The sequence below is a fragment of the Pelodiscus sinensis genome, chromosome 2 (genome assembly GCF_052426305.1).
Source record: "Pelodiscus sinensis isolate ZL-2025 chromosome 2, ASM5242630v1, whole genome shotgun sequence".
Classification (NCBI taxonomy): Eukaryota; Metazoa; Chordata; order Testudines; family Trionychidae; genus Pelodiscus; species Pelodiscus sinensis.
Window position 1 is genome coordinate 180,924,486 of NC_143053.1, and position 12,218 is coordinate 180,936,703.

Below are 12,218 nucleotides of genomic sequence, written 5' to 3' on the forward strand. Positions count from 1 at the left end.
GCGTCCTCCATAACCTCGTGGAGAGGAAAGGGGAGGCCTTCCTACCAGGGTGGGGGAGAGCTGCTGATGCCCAGGAGAGGCTCTTTGCCCAGCCCCGGACAGCTGCCATCCGCCAGGCTCACCGGTCTGCAGTTGGCATCCGGGAGGCCCTCCGGGAGCAATTCTCCAGTGGAGGCCACTGAGTGCACTGAGGGGCTTCTGCCTGGGGACTGGGCCCTGGCCCCCAATAGAAGCTTCCCTCCACAACCCATCTCCTGACCCAGTTTGGACACATCACTTACACCAGGGTGTGTTTCAAAATAAAATGTTCTCTTTACTTATTTATAATTTTGTACATATTATCAAACAATGTTGCAAACATAACAAATTTTTTTCATTTTTGTTGTTGCCAAACTATATACAATAAACAAACAGTTCGTTTAACCCTTTGTTTGTGCTTTAACTGGGGTGATGGGGGTGCTTGAAACCTGGAGGGGGGAAGGGGACTGGAAACCTGGAGGGGGGAAGGGGACTGGAAACCTGGAGGGGGGAAGGGGATCAGGTTGAACGGGGCTTGGCAGATTTCCCTTTCCTGGCTGGGCCTCGTGTTTGGGGTGCTCCCCGGCTACGGGATCGGGTGATGCACCTGTTGGTTGGCTGGCTGCTGGGGGGCTCTTGGGGGGTGGAAGCCTGGGGGAGAGGAGGGCCAGGGGGAGAGAGGGGCTGGGGAGCTGGGGAGGCTGGGGGAGAGGGAGGTCCAAGGGGGGAAAGGGATGCTGTTGTGGAAGGGGGGTTTGGTGGGGTGGGGTCATGGGGTGCTGGAGGAGCAGGACCAGGCACAGCAGCAGGCAAGCCGCTGACCTCCCTCAGGGTGGCGTACAGCACTGTGCGCTGCAGGACCAGCTCATTCATGAGCCGATCACACCACCGCTCCTCTGCCTCCGCCCTCTGTAGCAGGATGGCGTTCTGCTCCTGCACAGCCTCGACGTGCTGCCGGAGGATGTCGGCGTAGACACGCCTGTGTCTGCGGCTCCCATGTCTCCGAGATGGAGATGGAGATGGAGGTGGGGCTGGGGTGCTGCGGCCCTCTTCCACGGCTGGTCCGGCTGTGGAGGAAAAGAAGAAGACACAATCAGTCCTATAAACTGGACTCTGTAGCACTTACAATACTAACAGGATGGTTTATTAGGGGATGAGCTTTCCAGGGCCAGACCCACTTCCTCAGATCACAGTAACACGGCTACATTTCTATCACAATCAGTCATGTGTGCAACAGCTGTCCAAAAGGGCATGCCCTCTCCCTTGAGACAGGGGAAGCAGACATTCTGAAGGTCACACTGTGTGTGTGTGTGTGTGTGTGTGTGTGAGAGAGAGAGAGAGAGAGAGAGAGACCTGGGCATCAGCCTGAGCATGACAGGTTTCCCTTGTGCATCACCCACTGTGCACCCACCCACCTACCTCCCCCCCCCCCCCGGGTGTGACACAAACTCACTGTACTCACCTGCTGCTTCCTCTCCCGCGCCAGATGACGCCTGGGAGGCCTCAGAGGTCTGGGTGACTGGCTCCAGGGTGAGGGTCGCCGTCTCCTCGCTGTCCTCCTCCTCTGGGCCCATGTCCCCGTCTCCAGACTGCTGTAGCTCCCGCTCTGGAGCGTCCACCACCGGGTCTGCCAGTCCGGACTGCACGAACCTCCATGGTGTGCGTGCTTCTGCACTGCCACCCAGGATCTGGTCCAGCTCTGGGTAGTAGGGGCAGTAGTGGGGGGCTGCCCCAGACCGGGAGCTCTCCTCCCTGGCTTTGGCATAGCCCTGCCGCAGCTCCTTCACTTTGGAGCGCACCTGGTCCTGGGTGTGGGGGTAGTGGCCCTTCTGGGCCAGGGCTTCAGCCATGCGGCCATAAATTTCGGCATTTCGCCGCCGGCTTTTGAGGGCCTGTAAGGCCTCCTCCTCTCCCCACAGCTCCAGCAGGCTCTTGATCTCTGCGCCGGACCAGGATGGTGCCCGGCGCTTGGAGCCCTTGGCTGGGTCCCCAGAAGGCTCTGTGGAAGGGCCAGGACGCTCTTGGGGCTGGGACATGCTGCAGCAAGGTCACCGTGTGCTCTGGCTCCTTGTCTGCAACAAGTGGCTGTGAGGGTGCGCCTGTCCCTTTAAGGAATGGCTGCAGCCAGGAACCACAGACGTGCAACCCATGGCCCAGATTGTCCACCAGGGCTTCTTCCTGGAGGCCAATAATTTCGAAAGAAAGGGCTCCCCCCGTCCAGACTCACGTTCTTTTGACGGATCTCCCTCGAAAAAGGCGTTCTTCCTCGTGAAACGAGGTTTACCGCCGTCGAAAGAAAAGCCGCGTTCTTTTGATTTAATTTCGAAAGAACGCGGCTTGAGTCTGGACGCAGGGGAAGTTCTTTCGAAAAAAGGGTACTTTTTTCGAAAGAACCCCTGAGTGTGGACACGGCCTCACTGTCAGGGATGCTGCTATTTGACAGGCAAACCATGCATCTAGGTTTTCCTGGGCCTCTTCATTCCTCCAGGCTCCATCCAGACCGATATTTGAAATAGGAAAAACTTCCCTGAGAATCTACAATCACAAAACCATGCCATACCACCCCTCCTTCTATGCTGACCACCCAGCTCAGAAGGTATCCCCATCAGCAGCACTGTGTTGAGTTCTAATGGAAGGAAAGGAGAGGGGACTCCATCATCATTCTACTCTCAGCTCTCAGATCTACCCTGGACATTGTGCTCAGGGCAGAATATCTGAGTCATTGATCATGGCACTTAAGAAGGGGATTGTCGCAATTTGTCTTTGTCCCTCTAGACTAGGAATAAGTTCAGTGTCTGGGCTGGTCCCGTCCTTTCTGAACTCCTGATTCATGAACAGCTCATCAGGATGGAGACAGACAGACCCCTTGCCCCTCACAGCCTTCGAAGCCCTTGGTCTGAGGAAGGGAGTTGACTGTAAGGACAAGTCTTTCTCCCACCCTGAATCTCAGTGGCCGGTAGGAGAGAAGAGCTACTAAGTTAGGGCGAGAGGTAGATATGTTGAAGGGTAGGGATAGTGTGCAGAGTGATCTAGATAAATTGGAGGATTGGGCCAAAAGAAATCTGATAAGGTTCAACAAGGACAAGTGTAGAGTCCTGCACTTGGGATGGAAGAATCCCAAGCATTGTTACAGGGGACCGACTGGCTAAGCAGCAGTTTGGCAGAAAAGTACCTGGGGATTACAGGAGATGAGAAGCTGGATATGAGTCAACAGTGTGCCCTTGTAGCCAAGAAGGCTAATGGCATAGTAGGGTGCATTAGGAGAAGCATTGCCAGCAGATCTTGGGGTAGGTCTACACTACAGCGCTAATTCCAACTAGCGCTAAGCTAATTCGAATTAGCGCATCTCGACTTAAAAACTAGTTCGAATTAGCGTTTTGCTAATTCGAACTAGCGTGTCCACACCTATTGGACGCTGGGGAGCACTTAAGGGTGGCTGAAACCGGTTCTGGCAGGGCATCAGGTCAGTAGTTGCTTTGTGTGGCTGCTGTCTGAGGCTATTTGAGGCTCGTGCTTAAAGGGACCCCCCTGAACAGCTGTTTCTCAGCTTTTCCGCTTGCTTGCCTACCTCGCCGAGGGACAGCAAAGCGTTTTTGTCTGCGCCCGTCTGTGTTGGTGCTTCCCTTCGGGGACGCCGCCGCAGGTGGCAACATGGAGTCAGACCTTGCCCTGCACTTTCTGGTGCAGTTATGGACTTGCTGCTGCAAGCCTGCCAGCAATGGCTGGAGGCTGCCTGGTTCCACCTGGTGCACATCAGCCCCCTGCCTCTCTGCCTGGCCACCCTGGACACCAGCAGCGACTGGTGGGACAGCATCGTCCTGGAGCGCTGGGGAGACCAACAGTGGACCCAGAACTTCAGGATGAGGAGGGACACCTTCCTGGAGCTCTGCGAGTGGCTCGCCCCTGCTCTGCGCAGAAGGGACATTCGCATGAGGCCTGCCATCCCCCTCCAGAAGTGTGTGGCCATTGCCCTCTGGAAGCTCTCCACGCCGGACAGCTACCGATCCGTCAGGAACCAGTTCGGTGTGGGGAGATCCACTGTCAGAGCGGTGCTCATGCAGGTACGGCACTCGCCGGCCACTGGGCCGGGGGCGAGGGGGGCTGCAAGGAGGGGATGGGCCGCCCCAGGGAAAACAGGCGGAGGGAGGAAGGAGGAGAAAGTGCCCCGCACCAGAGGGGCCGGTCTCTCCCGGCCGTACTACACGCCGCTCGGGGGGGGTTGCTTCCGGGAGTGGGGCGCGGGGCACTGCCAGGGCACGAGCACTCCCAGCCACCCGGGCGCCCCACTGATTCGCGCTTTGCTGTGTCTCTCCGCAGGTGGTCAAGGCCATCAACCGGGTGCTGCTCCACAGGGTGGTCTGCCTCGCCGACCCAGATGCCGTCATCCGGGGTTCGGCGCCCTCGGCTTCCCCAACTGCGGGGGGGCCATCGACGGGACGCACATCCCCATCCGTGCCCCGGAACACCAGGCCTCCCAGTACGTGATCCGCAAGGGGTACTTCTCCGTGCTCCTGCAGGCCGTGTGTGACCACCGGGGCCAGTTCACGGACATTAATGTGGGCTGGTCTGGAAAGGCACACGATGTGCCAGAGGCTGCAGGCCGGGACCTTCTTCCCCGACCGCCACATCAGGGTCGGGGAGGTGGACATGCTCGTGTGCCTGGTGGGGGATGCAGCCTACCCCCTACAGCCCTGGCTCATGAAGCCCTACACGGGGCACCTCAACCCCTCCCGCCAGGCCTTCAATGCGAGGCTGACCAGGGCCCGCATCATGATAGAGGGGGCCTTCGGGCGACTGAAAGCCTGATTTAGATGCCTCCTCACCCGTCTCGACCTCGCAGAGCACAACATCCCTCCCGTGGTGGCAGCATGTTGTGTGCTGCACAATTTGTGCGAGAGGAAGGGGGGAGGCTAATGAGTGTGGAGGGTGGGGCAGGAGGGACGGAGGGTGCGGAGGAAGAGGGAGAGGGAGCAGGGGCAGCAGGGGTGGGAGGAGGAGCGAGAGCTGAGGCAGCTGCAGGAGCTGGAGCAGGAGGAGGCAGGAACCGGTCCTCCAGGGTCTGCGCTGGCGCAGCCGAAGGTCCTCCCGGACCCAGTGCTCCTGGTTGCGGAGCAGCTGCTCCATGAACTGGAGGTGCCGCCACTGGTAGTCCTCCTGGTTCCTGGCATGCCTGCTGGCCCGGGCGCAGGTGGCTGTTGCAGGCGGGGTGGTGCACCCTGCAGTCCCAGGTGCTGCGGCTGTGGTGAAACAAGAGCAGCAGTCAGTTCTCCCTGGGGACAAGGTGGGTGAAACCCAGCCCCCCTTTGCAAGGCCAAGGCCCCTGCATGACACCCAGCTGCTGCTCCATGGTGGGCAAGGCCCAGGCGCACGGTCCCTGGGCTCCCTTTCCCCCCACCCCTCCATACACATAAGGGGAGCATGATGGTACTCATATGTGGAGCCCTCCCCGGCCTTGGACGACACAGGAGATGTTGTCTGTGGGGTTCCTCGGGGGTCCGGGGTCCTGGGTCCTGGGCAGGCTCCCGGCAGACTCCTGGCTCTCGGCGTCCTCCGGCTCCTCCTCCTCGGTGTCCGGGATGGGTCCCTCTGCTCTGGGGTCGATGACCACCCGGGGGGCATGGACGGCCTGAGCCCCCAGGATGTGGTCCAGGGCCTGAAAGTGGGGGCAGGCCTCAGGGTCGGCCCCTGGCTGGCAGGCCCAGGAGTAGGACTGCCGCAGGTCATTGATTTTACAGCGGACCTGCTCCCGGGTCCGCTGGTGGCCTCTGGCGGCCAGGCTGGCAGCCATACGGCTGTACACGGCCTCGTTCCTGTGGCTAGTGTGGAGATTGTGGACATTGGTGGCTTCCCCCCAAACCTCGATGAGGTCCACGATCTCCACACCTGATCAAGCAGGTGGCTGGCTCATGTGCCAGGTGCAGGGTCTGCTGGCTGGATGCTGGCAGGCTTGCAACTGGCACAAACTGTGTAGCCAGCCCGTGGCCCTTTAAGGGCTCTGGGGCCAGGAGGGGGGGCAGACAAGTTTCCCTGGTGTTGGCCAGAGTGGCCACCAGGGCAATCTGGGAAGGGCTAGCCTCCCACTAGTTCGAATTAAGTGGCTACACAGCCCTTAATTCGAACTAGTTAATTCGAACTAGGCGTTAGTCCTCGTAGAATGAGGTTTACCTAGTTCGAATTAAATGCTCCGCTAGTTCGAATTAAGTTCGAACTAGCGGATTGCTCGTGTAGCGCCTATGAAAGTTAATTTGAACTAATGGCTGTTAGTTCGAATTAACTTTGTAGTGTAGACATACCCTTGGAAAGTTATTATTCCCCTTTATTCAGCACTGGTGAGGCCACATCTGGAGTATTGCATCCAATTTTGGGCCCATCATTACAGAAAGGATGTGGATGCATTGGAGAAAGTTCAGCAGAGGGCAACAAAAATGATTAGGGGGCTGGAGCACATGAGTTATGAGGAGAGGCTGAGGGATTTGGGCTTGTTTAGTCTACAGAAGAGAAGAATGAGGGAGATTTGATAGCAGCCTTTAACTACTTGAAGGGGGAGGTTCCAAAGAGGATGAAGAGAGGCTGTTTTCAGTGGTGACAGATGGTAAAACGAGGAGCAATGGTCTCAAGTTGCAGTAGGGAAGGTCTAGGTTGGATATTAGGAAAACTATTTCACTAGAATGGGTTACCTAGGGAGGTGGTGGAATCTCCATCTCTAGAGGTTTTTAAATCCCAGATTGACAAAGCCCTGGCTGGGATGACTTAGGTGGTTAGACTCACTGACCTCCTGAGGTTTCTTCCAATCCTATGACTCTGATTCAAAGAGCTGATTCCCTTTGGGTCCACCTGATTCTTTAGGAAGGACTCTCTGACTCTTCTGTGAGTACCATCTCCTGCATCTCATGGCAGGAGCGGGAGAGGTTGGCTAGGAGGCAGGAGATTTGAGGCTCTCACTGCCTGCCAGGGCCTGACTTGAAGTTCCATCTTCTTCCCTTCCTCCTCTGTCCCTAAAGGAGGAAAGGCCCAGTATAGCACTGCCTTGACTGCCCTGACCAAGGATGGCCCACAGGGGTGCAGGCTAGGAGGACAGATTGCAAAATGGGTTTCCAGTCTCTCCTTTCCAGTTCTCCCCAGAGCTAAGGTAAAATTGCCACCTGCCCCTCCTGACCATGCTCACCTCCAAGATGTATTGGAGCCTGTCTACTTTGTCTGGGGACACTGCCAGCAGATTCCCCTGCATGCCATGTGTGCAGAACATGCAAAGTAAGGGACAGCCATGAGTCACAGCTGGGAAATTGGGAAAGCTTCTCTTCCCTGTCAATAACCCCCCGTTCGGCCAATCAGCATTGAGACTCTGAGAAGTGGGAGGCTGAGAGGTCTCAGCAGATGTCCCAAAGGATGGCCAGGTCGCCACCAGAGGGGGATCAGCCTCAGAGCAATTCCAGCCCCACCTCTTTGGGATGACTTCCTACCAAGCCATAAGGGTGGGCGGGTCTCTGAGGTTGCCCCTGCCTTACACCTCTGTCCTGTCTGGCTGTTATCAGAGTCTCTCTGTGAGGTCACCACCTCCCCACCACTATCCCCCAATAGGCTGAGGTCCTGCAACAGGCCTTTGTGATGTCACTGCCACATCCACCCCTCCCCTGAAAGCCTGATGCCCTGCCCCTTCCCAGCCCCTTTGGGCACATTGACTGATCAGAATAAAGTGTTCTCACATGAGCTACAGACCAACAATTGTTCATTGTCATTATTCAGCAAGTATTTGAGAGGAACTGGAACAGTAGAGAGAATCAGGAAATGCTCAGAGACAATAATTGCAGAGAAGCAGCAAGATCAATCAAATACACGATTGCTTGTTACTTATTTGTTTGGTCTTAAAGGAGAACAAAAGGACCCGAGTCTTCCCTGTCAGTAGCAACCTGTTCAGCCAATCAGCATCAAGACTCTGAGAGCTGGAGAGGCCTTAGCAGCAATCCAAAAGGATGGCCCAGGTCACCACTGGAGGTCAGTCCCTGAGCACTCTTCTAACCCCACTTCTTCCACAGTAACAGCAAACCCTCCTGACACACTGTAACGGGATTGCCCACGAGTGCCCTTTGTTCAGCTGAGTGTGGGTTCTTGCACTGCCTCAGTCAGCGGGAGTCTTTAAAAAGCTTTGCCGATACTCAGCCCTCCGGTCGAGTCACACAGCCTTGTATGCATTTACCACCCCCTTCCGGGGTATGCCTCTAACAGAGGCCCTTCCCTGTGTGCTCAGCAGAGTGTCTCTGAGTCCAGTCCAGATTCAGTCTGTTTCCCCTCAGTCTCTTTCCCCACTCTGTAGGAGAGTCCTGAACATCTCCCCACTCTGAGCTGTCCCTGGTTCTTCTAGTCAGCCCCCTTGACATTGTCCCTTCCAGGTCTGGGCTGCAACTGTGCTGCCTCTGATCCTGCAGCTTCTCTTATAATCCTCCCTGGCTCCTGATTGGCCAGTTCCTCCAGAGCCTTTCTAGCCTCCTGGAGGACTTCTCTATGGCCTTAGGGCCTAGCCCCATTTACTTCCAACAGGAAGGTCAGGTAACTACCTGAAATAGTTTGAACTCCTTTTGTCGCTCCAATCTGTGTAGGAGTGGTGCCTCCAGGGCTTCTCCTCCTGAAGACAGTTCCTCACCCATCACTTAGGGCTCTCCTCTCCAGTCTCTCTACCTGGAGAGGATTCATAATCTTATGGCTCAGCTTTGCCTCCTGGATGTTGAGGTCTCTGCCCACTGAGACTCTAACCGCATCTCACACTCAAATAGTCTATAAAGGAACTGGTCTTTTTCCACAGTCAGTTGTGGTTCTCAAACTTGAGGTCCTCAAGGTCCTCTTCTGCTGCCTGTAGTTGCCTCAGCAAGTCATCTTGCATTTGGAGGGAGCTCACAATGCCTACCTGCGTGACTCCACTCCTTGACCGAGGATCCTGTTTCCTACCCTGGCTCTTCTCTTTCACCTCCTCTTGCTGGGATAAATCCGTCTGGGCTTCTGCTCACTGATTACTTTAACCTGTGTTCCCACTATCTGCTGGGCCTTGGCTTCTGTCTGCCTCTCTTGGGTCTACTGCTGAGCCCAGGTCCCCGCTGGGTCTCTGCGGTAGCCCTCCTGGCTCCCAGGTGGGTTCCCCATCCCATCAGGATCCCCACTGTAGCCCTTTTGGCTCCCGGGTTTCACCCCTTAAAAGCTTGGGTCCCCACCCTAGCCCTCTTGGCTTCTAGATGGGTTCTCTTTCCTGGCTGGGTCCCTGTTGTAGCTCTTTCAGCTCCCAGGTTGGTTCCCTCTTCTACCTGAGGCTCCCTTGCCTCATTTTCCCTCTCTGCCTGGGTTCCAGCCTTTACTACACCCTGCCTCGGGACAGTCTCAGACTGAGCCCAGTTTGTTGGCATCCCTGCTCTCTCTTTTGGGGCAATGCCTCTTTATATGGCCCACCAAATGGCAGTAAAAGCACCTCCCAAGCCTTCTACTGGCCATGACCCTCCTAATTTCTATCTTTAGCTTAGACCTTTTCTCAGGACTAGCCTGGGCCTTATCATTACCATTAAGGCATTCCTACCTTATATGCCTGAGTTTCCCACAGGCCCAACATATTCGGGGCCCCTTGTTACCCTCACAGGGGATGGCTTCCCACTAGTCTTATTGTCTGGGTGGGCCACCTTACCCCATCCAGGTAGGGGCACTCCCTCTTAAAGTATCCCCTTTGCTCACAGACATAACAATCCCACAAACCAGGCACTGGCCTCCAGGCATTTGTGCCTGGCCTCACCTGAGATCCATGTGCCCACTCCCGTAGCAGTCCCAATAGTCCCCACTGCTGCTCGGCAAGTTGGGCTGTGTAGGCCCTCCAATAAATGTCCATCTTGGACCTCAGTTTTTCAAGTCCTGTATTCTCTTTCCCAGAGTACCTGTAATCCCTCTGTGTGCAGTGGCTGGGTGCATGCTGCCGTAGCTCCTCTGAGCCATTAGGTCTCATCACCTTCTACAGCTTGTTTGCAGGGCTGGTCCAGAGATCCTGCTCACAGCACCATATGTAACAGGGTGGGCACTCTGTTAGAGGTATACCCCAGAAGGGGATTGTGAATGCACAAGGTTGTGTGACTTGGCTGGAGGGCTGAGTAGCCGCAAGGTTTTTTTTAAATACTCCCGCTGACTGAAGCAGTGCAGGAACCCATACTCAGTCAAACAGAGGGCACTCGTGGGAGGTGAGTGCCCACCCTGTTACACACACACACACACACACACACACACACACACACACACACACACACATCCTCCTTGATGGAGGCACGCGTGCACACACACACACACACTCCTTGGTGGAGGAAGGGAGGAATGGAAAAGAGGGAAAAGAAGCAAGAGAAGAAGAAAAAAAGGGAGAGAAGGAGGAAAAGGGAAACCTAAAAGGACAAGCCCCCGATGTCCCTAGTGATTCTATGGAACAAAGTCCTTGGTAAGAAATCAATTCCCCTTAATCTAGAATTCAACTGGTACTAGGTAGATCAAATTAAACAGGTTCCAAACCTCTCTGAGGCTCTTATCTTCTAAACAGGGACTACAAAAATCTGACAAGGTTCCTCCTCATGCTCACGTACATTGATCCTAATTCTCTCTCAGTCACCAAGGAGAGCCCTGGAGAAGGAGCCTTGCTGCTGCAAAGCCACAGGGGTCTCTGAGGTTGCCACTGCCTTACCCTTCTGTCCTGCCTGGCTGTTGTCAGGGTCTCTCTATGAGGTCATCAACTCCCCACCACTGTCCTCCAATAGGCTGCAGTCCTACAACAGGCCTTTGTGATGTCACTGCCACTCCCACCCCTCCCTTGTAAGGCTGGTGTCCTAACCCTTACCAGTCTCTTTGGATGTTTGAGTGGTTTCCCCTGGATCATCCCACTTATTGACAGCTGAGTCTGGGGATGAAGCCTACTGCACAATAAAACCCCAGAGGGCTGATCCCTGTGCCACACTGTTTTTCATTAGTTAATAGACTTCAAGGCCAGAAAGGACCCTGCAAGCATCATATCTGACTCCTGCACATCCCAGCCCTCCTGTCTAGCATAGTAGCTAAGTTTTGATCCCAGTACGCACCAGAAAGGCATCTAGTCTTCATCAAAAGACATCAAGAAATGGAAAGTTCATCATTTGCTTTGCTAATTTGTTCCAGTCGTGAATCATCGTCACTGTGAAATATTTGTGCCTTATTGCTAATATGAATTTGTCTGGTTTCATCTTCCAGTCACTGGTCTTGTTCTGCCTTTTCCTGCAACAGTAAACAGCCCTTTAATACCTGACATTTCCTCTCCATGAAGGCACTTAAATACTCCAATAAAGTCACTTCTAAGCCTTCTTTTGTAGAAGCTTACCAGAATGGGCTCTATTCAATAGCTCACAAGAAGATGTTTTTCTTCAGCCCTCAAAACATTAGGCTCTTTGCTTCCCCATCTCCAATTTTTCAACATGTTTTTAAAATGTGACTCCTAAAACAGGCTGCAGGGAGATCTCAGTCTCACGGACACTGTCTCCCTGCCTTTTTCACTCCTCTGTTCTCAGGTCTAATGATAGTTGTAGCCATATTCACCACAGTATCATCCTGGGAGCCCCTGTTGAGCAGCTTGCTCAGCATGACCCCTAAATCCTTCTCCCAGTCACTGCTTGCCTGGATATAGTTCCCCATTCCAGGGCTGTGGCCTGCATGCTTTGGGGCTAGGATAGGACCTTGCATTTGGCTCCATGAAAACCTGTTTTGTTTGCATGGGTCCAGCTTCTCAAGGGATCCAGATCGCTCTATGTTACTGCCCTGGCCTCAGACTTGTTTACTTCTCTGCTCATATTTTGTCCCCCACGCATGTTATCAGCAGTGATTTCATATTTTCTTTCAGTTCACTGATAATAATAGGGTATGTTTACACTTGCCCCCTAGTTCAAACTAGGGAGGTAAATGAAGCATTCCAAAGTTGCTAATGAAGCGTGGGATTTAAATATCCCGCGCTTGATTAGCATATTCGTGGCCGGTCGCCATTTTAAAATGCCGGTCACCCGAATTAACTTGCCGCGTTTAGACAAGGTAGTCCGATCCAAAACCCTTCCCTTGAATTAACTGTTACTCCTCGTGCAATGAGGAATAACAGTTAATTTGAGGGAAGGGTTTTGGATCGCAGTACTGCATCTATATGCGGCAAGTTAATTCGGGCGACCGGCATACCCTTA

The 12,218-nt window shown here is 54.6% G+C and overlaps 1 protein-coding gene across 1 annotated transcript; it reads right to left on the reverse strand.

Moving 5' to 3' along the window:
- Nucleotides 1-472: 472 nt before the first annotated feature.
- On the reverse strand, nucleotides 473-5,699 carry LOC142827278 (uncharacterized). Its single transcript, XM_075921872.2, has 2 exons — nucleotides 1,481-5,699; nucleotides 473-1,085 (listed from the first exon to the last, which is right to left on the reverse strand). The coding sequence occupies exons 1-2, from the start codon at nucleotides 2,052-2,054 to the stop codon at nucleotides 538-540; spliced, it is 1,122 nt and encodes a 373-aa protein (XP_075777987.2). The 5' UTR covers nucleotides 2,055-5,699; the 3' UTR covers nucleotides 473-537.
- Nucleotides 5,700-12,218: the final 6,519 nt, after the last annotated feature.

Excerpts from the sequence above, each read along its gene's own strand:
- LOC142827278 (XM_075921872.2), bottom strand. The coding sequence starts at position 2,054 with ATGTCCCAGCCCCAAGAGCGTCCTGGCCCTTCCACAGAGCCTTCTGGG. Across the intron at positions 1,086-1,480 it reads CGCGGGAGAGGAAGCAGCAG|CCGGACCAGCCGTGGAAGAG; the intron begins GTGAGTACAGTG and ends TTTCCTCCACAG.